General features: G+C 43.2%; 1 protein-coding gene across 4 annotated transcripts in view; it reads left to right on the forward strand.

Annotated features, from left to right (window-relative positions):
- The window catches only part of LOC135212389 (HORMA domain-containing protein 2-like), a 90,963-nt gene that overhangs the window by 54,341 nt on the left and 21,252 nt on the right, over positions 1-15,370 (forward strand). For all 4 annotated transcript variants that reach the window (XM_064245762.1, XM_064245777.1, XM_064245769.1 and 1 more), the window contains 2 exons: positions 6,764-6,892; positions 14,850-14,980. In XM_064245762.1, the coding sequence (XP_064101832.1) occupies positions 6,764-6,892; positions 14,850-14,980 (260 nt within the window). The remainder of the gene's footprint in view (positions 1-6,763; positions 6,893-14,849; positions 14,981-15,370) is intronic.

The raw sequence follows: 15,370 nt of genomic DNA on the forward strand, positions 1-15,370 counted from the left end.
TGGCTTTCAAGAAGAATATGTCTTTACAAAACTTCATGAAGGCCACTTTTTGGAGGTGTGAATCAGTCTTCTCCAATCACTACCTTAAAGACGTATCGATTACGTATGAAAAGTGTTTTGGGCTAGGCCCTTACGTATCGGCGGATTCATGGCTGGGCAGGGAGCTGAAACACATCCTTTTTAATTCCTTTTCCCTGTTAGTTTTTAATTTAGGTTTTGGTTGTACGAAGGAGGTTTGCAGGAGGCAGCTCCTTCTTTCGTATACTAATATTAGTAATTGCTTAGGTGATCGGTTGTGCTTGAGGCTCCTTGCGGTTGGTAGTGATAGGCTCTGGCATGTAAGCGGGTTGATCCCCATTGACCAGACCCTGTTTGGATTCTGCCAAGTAAGTGGACTCCGTTCCCATTGGTAGACCCAAAGAGTTCTTCAGCTATAGGTCACGCCCTCGCTGAGACACTTTAGGCAACGCAGACTAATAGACAGTAACTATGAAGTCTTCTGCCTAATTCAGGTAAGAACCAAGGGTTGTTTTATTTTTTATTCCTTTAACATGTGTTGTCCCCACTTTCTAAGTGATATGTGTCTCTTTCCCTCCACCAAGGGTGTCAATCAGTTAAGTATATATCTGGCAGGGAAGTTCATGTACAAAAATGATATTGTTAGTATACAATAAAGTTTTGTACATACTTACCTGGCAGATATATACGATTGATGGCCCGCCCAGCCTCCCCTCAGGAGACAGGTGGAAGAAAATAGTCTGACAAGAAAGGGGACTGGTTCTTACACCCGCCACCCAGTGGCGGGTAGGTAGATCACCTGACCTACCTGTAGCGTGTCCGCGAGTTTTGAATTTTCTGTCGTGACGGTCAGAGACCTAAGCTAAGTATATATCTGCTGGGTAAGTATGTACAAAACTTTATTGTATACTAACAATATCATGTTTGTTGTGTGATACCGGATTACTCCATATGTTTTCCCAGAGTCTCTTACTTGGTTCGGCTTCAGGAATTTCTGGGTGGTTGTCTTCCCCTCTTAGTTGGCTGTATAGTCTTTTCTGGTTGGTTCCGAATAGTTTGTTCTGTTGGTATCCCTTATTCCTGTTCATGTACCGTTGGATCTTATGTGCTTTGGCCTTACATCTTCTATTGTGTTTGTTTTTAGTCCCCTCTCTTGTACTTTGTATTTCTCATTGAGTTTTCCCTTCCTTGTTTTCTTGCTTCTTAGCCTTTTTTCTGCCATCTCTTTCAGTTTACTCAAGTCAGATCTCATCACCATGATTTGCTTTTCCAGGCGCCTTTTCCAAGGAGGTTGCTGTTTTGGTTTCTGTGGGTTGGTTGTGCTGGTGGTGTTGGTGTTCGAATCCCCATCAGTTCTGCTACTAATCTTGCTCCTTGCAGATACCAAGTTATTTGTTTCTGTGATACGGTGGTGGGGGGTGTATTATGCCCATTATTTCATTGACCTCACTTGTTTTCTCCCTAATTTCTTGGTGTTGTAGGCTTTCATGGAGGGGATCTTTGTTCTCTCTGTATCTGGCTCCATCCATTGTCTAATCTTTTCTACCCATTCCGTCCTCTCTGTTACTTCGTTGGTGTTTCTTCGTGTGTCGTTGTTTGATACCTCATCCTCCCTGTCGTCTTCTGTGGCATCGTCTCTCAGTTTCGTCTTCGTGTAATTCGTTGTCTTGTGATTTTTCCCTTTCCAGTTCTTCTCTTTCTGTTGGGGAGAGCCAGTTGTTTTTCTTTATGTTCCTTACTTGGTCTGCCAGCCTCTGCTCTGTTTGGGGGGTGTTATTCCTCTCATTCCAGATGTTGACCAATCTTCTTCTATATCCTCTCTCCATCGGGTTGGTTCTGATGTAGCATCTCCATATTTTCCTTATTTCTCCTCTTGTCCATTTCTTCCTTTTTGCTTCTGTAGCTCCATCTCAGGCTGTTGATTACTGTCGTTGTGATGATCAGTTGCTGGATGACGACCTCCAAGTACCTGACTGTCTTCCCCTTCAATTGGGTTGAATACCTGGTTGCCGGACAAAGCTCCTCTGTTGCCAGAGGTTCCATTTACGTCGTTGTCGTTTATTCCTTCATTTCTTTCCATCATTGCTGAGTTTTTGCTATTTAACCCATAGCTGGACCCTACCCCATCAGGGATAGGTACTCATTTACAGCTGAGTAGACTGAGGAAATTATGGTAAAGATCCTTTCCCAAGGAATCAACGCTGAGGAGAGCGGTCACCCATCCAACGACTGACCAGCCCCAATGTTGCTTAACTTGACTTAAGTCCATTGACGACCTAACCCACTCCTCCACGGTTGCCACAATATTATTATTATTATTATTATTATTATTATTATTATTATTATTTTGTTCTAAAGGGTCCACAATAATACAAAGTGTAAAAAGTCGTGTATAATTTTGAAGACTTTACAGATAGCTTTCGAACCCTTCCCTGGGTTCATCTTCAGTCCAAATGAACAAAAAGTTACGACAAGTGCAGAGGTAAATTTAAAAAACAAGAGACGTTGAAGATCGATGACAACGGTCGTTAGCTCGTTAAATGGCCAGAGAAAGAAAGAGGGTAGTTAACAACAACTAGGTGATACCCTCCCCCCTATCAATCCTTCTGGCTGCAATCCTGTTGGATCTTCGTACAGGTTGTTGCAACATTACATGAAGTCCTTCATCCAAGGGCCGTAGATGGGCACCGTTATCAGACTCCCCCGGGGCAGCGGTTACCTGGACTGGAAGAGGCAAGGCAGAGGCAGCATCAGGAGGGAAGGGGGAAAACAGAGCCTGTCCTACATTTAAAATCTTTTAAAAACATACTAGTAATATAAAAATTAAACAAATGGGTCTTCGTTGACAAAAGACTTGTTTCCTTGAATGATTCTCCCAAGCTTATAGCAGCTCCCTCGACTAGTCGTCTGACATTTACATTGTTACTTTTAAAGATAATTTTAGCCTCGTTCCAGTTGGGTCTATGATCATTCCTGAATGCATGTGCTACTATTGCGCTGTTTTGTGATTGTAGTTCATAAGCTCGCTTATGTTAGCCCAAACGTATATTTAGTCCCCGTCCACTTTCACCAAAATATTTACTATTACAATCCATACACTGGTAGTTCGTAAACGCCTGGGACTATGGGATGTTTTATCATTGTTATTGTTTCTTATGAGGGAACGTCTTATTGTATTTTCATATTTGAACACAATTTTAGTTTCTTACTGACTTTTGTTGTATGTCCACTTATATTCTTTCTTTACTTCTGGATTAAAGGGAAGGGACAAATATCTTTTTGGTTTTTCCTTATTATTATCTCTCAGTCCATAGAACGACTTCCTCGCTCGCGAAATTGCTTTCTCAATGAAGTGAGGGGGATATCTGAGACTTCTAAAAGTAGCCGTGATGTGTTTAAGTTCACCGTCTATATATTCGGAGTTGCAAATTCTGAATGCGCGTAAAGCAAAATTCTAATAACTTACTTTTTATTTCTTTTTGAGTGAAAAGAATAAAAGTGGACATAACTCTCGGAATTGTAGATTTCCGGTAAACTGAAAATTTGTACCTCTGGCTATTACAGTCCCTGTACACTAAAAACATCTAAAAACGGTAATTTAGAATCCACTTCTACTTCTGTCGTGAACTTAAATTGATGGTAAAATGCTATTTGCTATTTCTACTAGTTTCTTTAGCTTTTCATCGGTACCTTTAAAAATGATAAAAATGTCATCCACATATTTTGCCCATAAAACTGGTCTCGTTTCTTCATCACACCTGTTTATAATTTCTTTTTCCACAAACTCCATGCAAATGTTAGCGAGGACAGGGGATAGAGGAGAACCCATGGCTACACCTTCTTTTTGAGCAAATCCCTGATTATTGAACTGGAATACAGTGGACGAGACACATAATCTGATAAGGGAGAAAAACTGCTCTGCGGGAATGGGGAAAGTCACATTACCTTGATCATGTTCTTCCTGTAACTTTGTGATCACATAATCTAATGGAACGTTGGTAAATAATGCCGTAAACATCTAAACTCGCCATCCCTCCCCATCTACCCAATTACTATCTTTGACCGCTGTATAAACTGGAATGAATGCTGTAAATGAGCACTTGAGAACGTGCCAAGAAAACTGACTAAGAACCTGAGCCAACCACTCTGCTAATGTGTTTTGCGGTGAACCACAGCAGCAATAATAGGCCTGAGGGGGCACCCAGGTTGTGAAACTTTTAGAAGTCTCAGATATCCCCTCACTTCATTGAGAAAGCAATTTCGCGAGCGAGGAAGTCGTTTTATGGACTGAGAGATAATAATAAGGAAAAACCAAAAATATATTTGTCCCTTCCCTTTAATCCAGAAGTAAGAATATAAGTGGACATATCAACAAAAGTCAGAAGGAAACTAAAATTGTGTTCAAATATGAAAATACAATAAGACGTTCCCTCGTTATAAACAATAACAATGATAAAAATCCCATAGTCCCAGGCGTTTACGAACTACCGTGTATGGATTGTAATAGTAAATAATTTTTGGTGAAAGTGGACGGGGACTAATATTACGTTTTGGGCGAACATAAGCGAGCTTATGAACTACAATCACAAACAGCGCAATAGTAGCACATGCATTCAGGAATGATCATAGACCCAACTGGAACGAGGCTAAAATTATCTTTAAAAGTAACAATGTAAATGTCAGACGACTAGTCGAGGGAGCTGCTATAAGCTTGGGAGAATCATTCAAAGGAAACAAGTCTTTTGTCAACGAAGACCCATTTGTTAATTTTTATATTAGTAGTATGTTTTTAAAAGATTTTAAATGTAGGACAAGGCTCTGTTTTTCCCTCTCCTGATGCTGCCTCTGCCTTGCCTCTTCCAGTCCAGTAACCGCTGCCCCGGGGGCGAGTCTGATAACGGTGCCCAATCTACGCCCTTGGATGAAGGACTTCATGTAATGTTGCAACAACCTGTACGAAGATCCAACAGGATTGCAGCCAGAAGGATTGATAGGGGGGAGGGTATCACCTAGTTGTTGTTAACTACCCTCTTTCTTCTCCTGGCCCTTTAACGAGCTAACGACCGTTGTCATCGATCTTCAACGTCTCTTGTTTTTTAAATTTACCTCTGCACTTGTCGTAACTTTTTGTTCATTTGGACTGAAGATGAACCCAGGGAAGGGTTCGAAAGCTATCTGTAAAGTCTTCAAAATTATACACGGACTTTTTACACTTGTATTATTGTGGACCCTTTAGAACATTATATATACTCTCGTGATGGAGAGATTTTCCCTACTATTATTATTATTATTATTATTATTATTATTATTATTATTATTATATTATTAAACATATACATACGTGTACCATAAAAAGCTCATCACTCAGTAAGAGAGAGAGAGAGAGAGAGAGAGAGAGACTGCAGAGAGAGAGAGAGAGAGAGAGAGAGAGAGAGAGAGAGAGAGGAGGAGAAAAACACATCGGCTTTGGTACCTGGAGTTCGAAAGAAAGATGCATGAAGACTGGGATTTCCTTCATTCTTACATATTTTTTTAAATTTATAAACTAAAATCTTACTAATTCACTGTAGTATTTTCTTTAATAAATTGATTGCTCTTTACATTAATATTAATATTTGAAAATTAGTAAATAATTTATTTATCATACAAAAAACTTACATCTCTGTAAGAGAGAGAGAATTATTATTGTTGTTATGTGATATCATTCAATCTTATTAAACTGACTAATACAGTATTGATCAATATTAATATTTTAAAATTAGTAAATCATTTTTGTATCATAAAAATGTATTTAGGCATGAAAATAACATCAAAATACACTAACCAGTGATTATTTATCGCCGGAAAGCCCTGCTAATAGACGAATCCCCTGCAAATAATGGGCAGATATGATCCAGAGAGAAATCCACGAATCTGTGTGTCTGCGAATTTGGAGAACGGGAATAGGGGCCGCCCACTGTACTAACATTTTCAGGTCTTGTGGACATTGATAGCACTGTTGAGTCATAGTAGATTCACATCAGCCATGCATTTGATGTCTAGGCCAGTCCCTTATGACACTCCAGATTGGTTGTTGATAAGCCAATGAAAAAGCTGGAAACTCTCAGTCTCTCTTGAGAGTTCACATAAGTAGGATGTATGTTCCATCTCTCCTGAGGGATACATCTTTCAGGAGAGGTGGAACATACATCCTGCCTATGTGAACTCTTGAGAGACTGAGATTTTCTAGCCCTGTGATTGGCTTATCAACAACCACTCAGGAGCATCATAAGGGACTGGCCTAGACGTCAAATGCACGGCTGATGTGAATCTACTATAGTTTATACCTGTTAGTGTTAAGGAAGAGTTTCCGCTTTCTCATTACTGATCTGCATTACAGCAATAATCCATGAAAATAAAATAGATTATAATACACTTTTCATTTACTAGATACAGTACATGTTTCATTCACCATCAATTTCTGATGTAACATTGATCTTTTAGTACAGCATTAAAAAGGAAATTCTTTCATGTTCTCTGCTCTTCAGATACCTTTCAAGTGTTTGCAGTCTTCAAGAAACTTGAATTTTTTACAGAAGTCTGTTTTAAGTTTAATTTTATGAATCCTAAAATTAAATTATGATTAACTATGTTTTGAGTAAATTTTAAAGATCAAAACTATTTCTTAATAGAATGTCTGCCATTCATGGAAGTATCTGAAATCGATTTGTTTTGGGGTGCTATAAATTTTTTCCATTTTTTCCAGAATGCATATGGGGATCATTGTTTAGATGGGCTGAGCTTGAAAGTACTCACAGATGAATCCCCGTGTAAGCCATCTAAGGTTCTGTTCTCTTGGATTCAGTCATGTTATGATGCAATTGACAGACAATATGAAGTAGTTACATTGTTAAAGTTTTCAGTGATAGGCAAACAGGCCATCATCTGTTAGCTGAAAGTGTGAAAGTTTTTTTCATCCCAGATTCTGTATTCACACAGTGTTTTTTTCAAAGGGAAATGAAATGCCAAATGCTTATGTTAAAAGTGACATTTTGTACATGCAACTTCCCCGGCAGATATATACTTAGCTTATGTCTCTGACGTCCCGACAGAATTCAAAATTCGCGGCACACGCTACAGGTAGGTCAGGTGATCACCCTCTCCCGCCGCTGGGTGGCGGGAATAGGAACCATTCCCGTTTTCAGACCAGATTTTTTCTGTCGCCGGTGCTAACAACATCGTTGTTAGTTCCTCCTGCACGGAATTCTGCTTGCTTTGCTAAGGATTGTTTGGTGAGTATTCTTTCTTTGGCTTTGGTATACGCTGATTTGGACCGTTATTTGGATTTGCTTAGGATTCTTCATTATGGCTGATGTTGTGCCTGAAACTCGTTTTAGAGTTTGTGTGAAAGAAGGATGTAAGGTGAGACTGCCGAAAGCTTCGGTGGACCCTCACACTATTTGTGTTAAATGTATGGGGAATGAATGCTCAGTTAGTAACACGTGACGAATGTTTGAGTTTGACTGAAGTGCAATGGAAGAGTTTGACTGCGTATGTAAATAAGTTGGAGAAAGATAGAATTAGGAAAGCTGCTAAAAGTTCAAGTAGGTCCTGCTCTTTGGATCAGGACAATCTTTCTATTTCCAATGTAATTTCTCCTACTGCTAACGCAGGTTCAGCTCCTTCCCCCCGCAGCGAAATCGTAGATTCGTCTCGATCGGAGAAAGCTACAAAGGAAGCGTCGATCCGTAATTTGCAAAGGCAATTACGAGAAATGGAAGGTAAGAGTGAAGGGTGCAGTGAAGTGTACAGTGTCCCCAGTGTAGTGGAGGGGGCGTCTGACCGACTCCGCATTGCTCCTAGGCCTAGACCTCTTTCAGACTCCCATGACCAAGGGAGGAGGAATGTCGAAAGCCGCAAGGGGGATGTAGAATATTCCCAACGGTCAGGCGTCCCTTCGGCAGGCCCTGTAGACTTGTCCCAGGTTGCCTTTGCCTTGGACAGCTATAGACAAAGCGTCCTTAGGAAGTGTTTTTCCGACTCGGATTCTACTTCTCCGAGATGCGGATGGAGCTCCGCGTCTTAAGTCGCGCCCTCTGAAGCTGCTAAAAGTTCAAGTAGGTCCTGCTCTTTGGATCAGGACAATCTTTCTATTTCCAATGTAATTTCTCCTACTGCTAACGCAGGTTCAGCTCCTTCCCCCCGCAGCGAAATCGTAGATTCGTCTCGATCGGAGAAAGCTGCAATGGAAGCGTCGATCCGTAATTTGCAAAGGCAATTACGAGAAATGGAAGGTAAGAGTGAAGGGTGCAGTGAAGTGTACAGTGTCCCCAGTGTAGTGGAGGGGACGTCTGACCGACTCCGCATTGCTCCTAGGCCTAGACCTCTTTCAGACTCCCATGACCAAGGGAGGAGGAATGTCGAAAGCCGCAAGGGGGATGTAGAGTATTCCCAACAGTCAGGCGTCCCTTCGGCAGGCCCTGTAGACTCGTCCCAGGCTGCCTTGGACAGCTATAGATAAAGCGTCCTTAGGAAGTGTTTTTCAGACTCGGATTCTACTTCTCCGAGACGCGGATGGAGCTCCGCGTCTAAGTCGCGCCCTCTGAAGAGAGCCTGGAAGGCGCCTGCAGGAGACGCATTAGACTCCAGCCCAGAGCCTTTTCTGGAGTATTCTCCCGCTCAGAAGAAGAGAGCGATGAAGTCTCCTGTTTCTTCTCCGGAAGGAATTCGTGCTTCTACAAAGAAGTTCTTGGTAGGACTGCAGGAGCAGCTATCCTCGTTAGTAGGCTCGCTGTCTAAGGAGCCTTCTCGCAGGAAGGACGTCTCTCTTCCAGTAAAGAGCTCTCGTAAGAGACGGTCGTCAAGTCGGCTTTCGGACTCTGGTAGGCGTCTCTCTCCTGGAAGGCGTTACTCCCCAACAAGATCGTTGTTATACGCCTCTCCCTTTCGAGAACGATCTACTACTCCGACCAGAAGAGCTTCTTCTAGTAGGATCCCGCATTCGTCTAGATGCCCGAATAAGGGCGCAAGCCCCTCTCCTGACAAGGATAGTCGATCCTTTCGTAGGAGTAAAGAATGTTCTTCTCCTTATAGGCGTTCGCTGAGAGATAGAAGCGCCTCTCCTTGCTATCTTAAGAAACAAGATAATCTCCGTTATTCACGGGGACGCAGAAAGAGAGAAGAAGAAATCTCGCCCCCCAGACGTTCTCGGAGAGATTTTAGCGCCTCTCCTAGCAGGCGCCCAGAACGGGACGCTAGCGCCTCTCCACGCAGACGCCAGGAGCCTGAAAAGAGCATGATGGGTTCTGTACGCCCTACTTCTGTTAGGCTTTCCTTAGGGGTTACGAGTTTGCCTTCTCACAAGAATCTTCGGAAGGAAGTAAACCCCTCTCCTGGCAGGAGTCAGGATGAGAGCAGACGTTTTTCTACCCCAAGGCGCGTAGTGCCTGATAGACGCTACCGACGTGACGCTAGCGCCTCTCCTCACAGGCGCCAAGAACTTTTGAGAAGAAGCAGGCATTCTTCTTCTCCGAGGCCCCTTCCAGTAGAAACTGTTTCTTCAGGCAATAGGATCTCTTTGGGGAGTGGTCTTCCTTCCTCTACCAAACTTCCTTCGAAGGAAAAGAGCGCTTCTCCTTCTAGGACTCCTTCTCCGAAGAGGCATTCTTCTCCTAATGCTACCTTTGAAGAGGTATCTGAGGAGGAACTTCCTGTAGATGCGGGCGTCTCGGATTACAAGAGACTGTCAGCCCTGCTCCTTCAAGAGTTCGGTGACTCTCTTCATCCTGCAGATCCTCCTTCGCCGGGATCACTGCTTTCAAGCACTAAGCTTTCCAAGTCCTCTTCGTTCGTGAAAATGAATCCGACCCTTTCGATGAAGAAAGCCATCAAGAGCTTGGAGAACTGGCTCCTCTCTAAAAAAGAAGCGGGCAAGATGGTTTTTTCCTGCCCTCCTTCGAAGTTGGCAGGTAAGCCAGGTGTCTGGTATGACACGAAAGAGCCAATGGGATTGGGCCTCCCTTCTTCAGCTGATGCTGATTTTTCAGCGTTAGTGGATTCGTCTAGAAGACGCTCTCTTCATTCGGCAAAGGCCTCATGGGGAATGTGCGAAATGGACAATTTACTTAAGGGTCTATTTCGCACACTTGAGGTCTTTAATTTTATGGATTGGGCCTTGGGAGCCCTGGCCAAGAGAGCACAGGATCCAGACTTTGTTTCGATGGAAGTTTTAACGAGTGTACTTTCTTGTCTGGATAAGGCCTTGATGGATGGATCTACGGAGGTGGCTTCTCTCTTTGGATCGGCAGTCCTTAAAAAGAGATCTGTCTACAGTTCTTTTTTGACGAAATCGGTGTCTCCTCTACAGAGATCCTCCATGCTTTATTCGCTCCTGTCTAGTCACCTGTTTCCACAAGAGACAGTGAGAGATATATCTAAGTCTTTATCCAAAAAGGCTACTCAGGATCTGCTTGCGCAGTCGGCAAAAAGACTAAAGCCAGCAGTTCCTTTGGCTAAAAGAGAGAAGCCTGCTTTTCAGCAGCCCTTTCGAGGGAGAACGACGGCTATACCCTCTCTTAGGAGTAGGAGACCGGTTAAGAGAGAGGATCAGCACGCAAGCCCTTCCCTAAACCACAATGAGAAAGTAGTCCTCCAGACTACAGTAGGAGCCAGACTGCTGAAGTTTGCGAAAGTCTGGGCTCAGAGAGGGGCGGACAACTGGTCCCTCTCTATCCTTGAGAGAGGATACCTTATCCCCTTCAGGGAGAAGCCTCCCTTAACAACAACTCCAAGGGAGTTAACAGCAAGATACCGAGATTCTTTAAAGAACCAGGCCCTGCTACAACTAGTAGAAGAAATGATGGACAAAGAGGCGATAGAAAGGGTTCAAGACCTTCAATCTCCAGGGTTTTACAACCGTCTTTTTCTTGTACCAAAAGCCTCAGGAGAGTGGAGACCAGTCCTGGACGTAAGTGCCCTGAATCGCTTCATTGTCAAGACGAAGTTCACGATGGAGAACGACTTCCTCCGTTCTTGCAGCTCTTCGTCCAGGGGATTGGATGGTGTCCCTGGACCTTCAGGATGGCTATTTTCATGTACCTATCCATCCCTCGTCCAGGAGGTACCTAAGATTCATGGTACAGGGCAAAGAAAGTTTTTCATTTCGAGCCCTATGCTTCGGTCTTGCCACGGCCCCTCAGGTGTTCACAGGTCTTATGAGATGTCGCTCATGGCTTCATATCGAAGGAGTAAGAATCTCGTTGTATCTCGACGATTGGCTGATCGGCCCAATCAAAAGATCGATGTCTGGAGGACTTGAATTAGCACTGACCTAGTTCAGTTCCCTGGGACTGTTACTAAACTCGGGAAGTCCAGATGAATCCCAGCAAAGCATTGTCTATCTGGGGATTCTGATGGATTCTCGGGGTTTTCGTGTGTATCCATCAAAGGAACGACAGGAGAGATGTTTACAGAAAGTGACGACCTTCCTAGAGAAAGAACAATGTTCCGCGAGGGAATGGATGAGTCTTCTGGGGACCCTTTCCTCGTTGGAACAGTTCGTTTCTCTAGGGAGGCTACACTTAAGACCCCTACAATTCTTCCTCAGAGAAATGGGATCAGAAGCACCAAGAGCTTTCGGACTCCTTTCAGCTCTCAAAGAGCATAAAGGAGGACCTCAGTTGGTGGTTAGAGCCAAACAGATTGAATCAAGGGCTCTCCCTTCAGTTGTCGAGCCCTCGCCTAGTGTTATTTACAGACGCCTCGGAAAAAGGATGGGGAGCGACTCTAGGCTCGAGAGAAGTGTCAGGCACCTGGAGTGGGGAACAGGTGTCCTGGCATATCACAAGAAGGAACTAGCAGCATCCATCTAGCTCTCGTTCACTTCGAACCTCTAAGTATTGGGTGCCGTGTTGCAAGTGAATTCGGACAACACAACAGCTCTAGCCTACATAAGGAAAAAGGGAGGGACTCACTCCTTCTCCCTGTTCGAGAAAGCAAAGGAGCTTCTTCTTTGGACCGAGGAACGGCGAATAACTCTTCTAACCAGGTTCATCCGGGGGAAAAGAACGTGAGAGCAGATCTTCTGAGCAGAAGAGATCAGGGTTGGTCCTTTCCACGGAATGGACTCTGCATTCAGAAGTGTGCGACAAGATTTGGGACCTCTGGGGGAGACCCAATATCGACCTGTTCGCAACGAATTGGAATGCGAGGTTGGAGAACTACTGCTCTCCGATTTCAGATCCAAAGGCAGTTGCAGTGGACGGTCTCCTTCTGGATTGGAAGGGGATCGACGGGTACGCTTTTCCTCCTTTCAAGATAATAGGAGAGGTGGTAAGGAAGTTCGTTTCGACGGAGGGAGCCAAACTGACCCTCATCGCCCCATTCTGGCCAGCCCAAGATTGGTGCACACAGGTACTGGAATGGATGATAGATTTCCCAAGGGCCCTTCCACTGTGGAAGGATCTTCTCAGACAAGCCCCCACTCGACAGATACCACAAAAACCTCCTCTCTCTCAGTCTGACTGCCTTCAGACTGTCGAAGGACTCGTCAGAGCGAGGGGGTTTTCACGCAAGGCTGCAAAGGCAATTGCTAGAGCCAGAAGACCTTCAACTCTTCGCGTGTGCCAGTCGAAGTGGGAGGTGTTCCGAAGATGGGCCAGGTCCCAGAAAGTATCCTCTCCAGAATCTCTGTAACTGAAATAGCGGATTTTCTCCGCTATTTGAGGGAGAAATGCAATCTGGCCGTTACCACAATAAGGGGATATAAAAGCATGCTCTCATCTGTTTTTAGACATAGAGGCCTTAATATCTCGGAGGACAAGGATCTGCATGACTTGTTAGGTCCTTTGAAACCTCGAAGTCCAAGACGATAAGACCACCTAGTTGGAACCTGGATGTGGTTCTTAGATATTTAATGTCCGAGAAATTCGAACCTCCTCAAAATTCCTCATTCAGAGACTTGACTAGAAAGTCTCTCTTTCTCTTTGCACTAGCCTCTGCTAAGAGAGTTAGTGAACTTCAGGCTTTAGAAGGAACTGTGGGCTTTAAGAAGATTCTGCAGTATGCTCCTTTAATCCCCTGTTTTTAGCAAGAACGAAAATCCTTCTAAACCATGGCCAAGGACTTTTGAGATTAAGGGACTGTCCTCTTTGGTAGTGAGAGACTTAGAGAGGACATTGTGCCCAGTCAGGATCCTCAAGTTTCTACCTAGAGAGGAAGAAGCTACTTGGTGGAAATGTGGATAGCCTTTGGTGTTCCGTAGAAATCCTAAGAGGATGATTTCTAAGAATGCTCAAGCGTATTTTATTAAAGACGTTATCAAAGAAGCGCATGCTTCCTGTGAAGAGGAACATTTAAGGCTTCTAAGAGTCAAAGCACATGAGGTCAGAGCTGTAGCTACCTCTTTAACGTATCATAGGAATATGTCGATACAGACTCTTGTCGAATCCACCTATTGGAGGTGCAATTCGGTTTTTTTGCATCAAATTACTTAAGAGACGTGCGAGTCACTTATGATTAAGTGCTTCTCTCTCGGGACCGTTTCGTGTCTGCGGATTCGTTGCTGGGGCAGGAGCTAAACCTAATCCTTTATAGTTAGTTAAGTTAGTAATTTTAAACGTTTTTTGGTGTTGTGTTTTTTATGGTCGATTGGAAGGGGTCTTGGGAATGCTCCTTTCAAATCGTAGGTGTTTAACAAATGTTAGTGTGGTCAGGTGGTCGGGATTGGTTTTTTTTCGTGCTCCTTGTTAGTGATTTGGACCTAGGCTCTGTCATGTAAGAGGGTTAGTCCCCGTTGATATGACAAAGGTGAAGGCTCTACCATGTAAGTGGGTCAGCCCCCATTGGTATGATCCAAGACAAGGCTCTGTCAAGTAAGCGGGCTCCCCCATTGACACGATCCAGAAGAGCTATCATGTCAGGTCTCATCCCCACTGAAACTCTTGAGGCAAGCAGACTCTAGACAGTAATCATGAAGTTTCTGCCCAATAAGGTAGGAACCAAGGTTTTAATAAGTTTTATATATGACCTACACAGATGTTGTTTTCCTGTTTTTATTGTTCTTTATATGAGTAACTATCTCTTACCCGCCACCAAGGGTTTCAATCAGCTAAGTATATATCTGCCGGGGAAGTTGCATGTACAAAAATGATATTGTTAGTATACAATAAAGTTTTGTACATACTTACCCGGCAGATATATACGATGAATGGCCCCAACCCCCCCATCCTCCCCTCAGGAGATAGGTTGTAAGAGAAAAAATCTGGTCTGAAAACGGAGGGAATGGTTCCTATTCCCGCCACCAGCGGCGGGAGAGGGCGATCACCTGACCTACCTGATAGAGCGTGTGCTGCGAGTTTTGAATTCTGTCGGGACGTCAGAGACATAAGCTAAGTATATTCTGCCGGGTAAGTATGTACAAAACTTTATTGTATACTAACAATATCATGTTAGGCTAGAAGATGCAACAAAGTTAAAGCTAAAGTGTTGCTGAGTTAAACAAAAAAATTATGGTAATTCTATAGAGAAGTAGACTTTCCATACTCTGAATAGCTTTAAATTTTTTGTACCACTACATTTCTCCTGATAGAATCTCTTTTTATCAACCATCCTACAATATGTTGCTGTGGAAGGGAGTGTAGACATCTTGGTAGGGAAATTCATGGTTGAATTGCTATTAAACAAAAGTTCTTGTCTTGCATGCAGTACATGCAAGGTGGTGAAGAGCTATGAATGTTTTACCAACTGCTGCTGGCACCGTGTAATTAGCCTCGTGTCAAGTTCAAATGATACTTAGGTTTTAACAAGCTGGGGTGACAATTCTTATAATAAATTCTTTATCTTGCATCTTTCAGCTTCGCCAGCTAACATTAGTAATATATGAAGACCCTTCTCAGCCTGATGTTGTCCTTGAAACTTACACTTACAAGTTCAAGTACACCGGTGGTGGGGCCCCAGGAGTAGAGTTTTCATCCAGTTCAGCTCAGTAAGTTTGAAATGTAACAGAAGTCTATGGAACTAAAAAGGAAGGGTGAATGATCCTAAAAAAAAATTTTGTGATTTTGTTTGTACATCTTAATATTCCCATCCACAAAATTCATTAAAACCAGGTGTCTTTTCTCATGATTTTGTTTTAATGGCATTTCTTAGTATGAAAATCATGTTTTATTATTTCATGGGTGGCATGAAACTTTCGGTACTATAGGGTTGGCCACAGCTGTAATAGAACTAGCTCTAGTACATTCCATTGTAAATTAGTTATACACACAAGCCAGCCTATGTGTAAAGCACCTTGCATTGCTGTTTATTAAAATAATAGAAGTTGCAGAGGTTGGGTCAAATGCACTACCTCCACAGTGGTAATCCTGTAAGCTGT

Source organism: Macrobrachium nipponense, chromosome 19 (assembly GCF_015104395.2).
Source record: "Macrobrachium nipponense isolate FS-2020 chromosome 19, ASM1510439v2, whole genome shotgun sequence".
Classification (NCBI taxonomy): Eukaryota; Metazoa; Arthropoda; class Malacostraca; order Decapoda; family Palaemonidae; genus Macrobrachium; species Macrobrachium nipponense.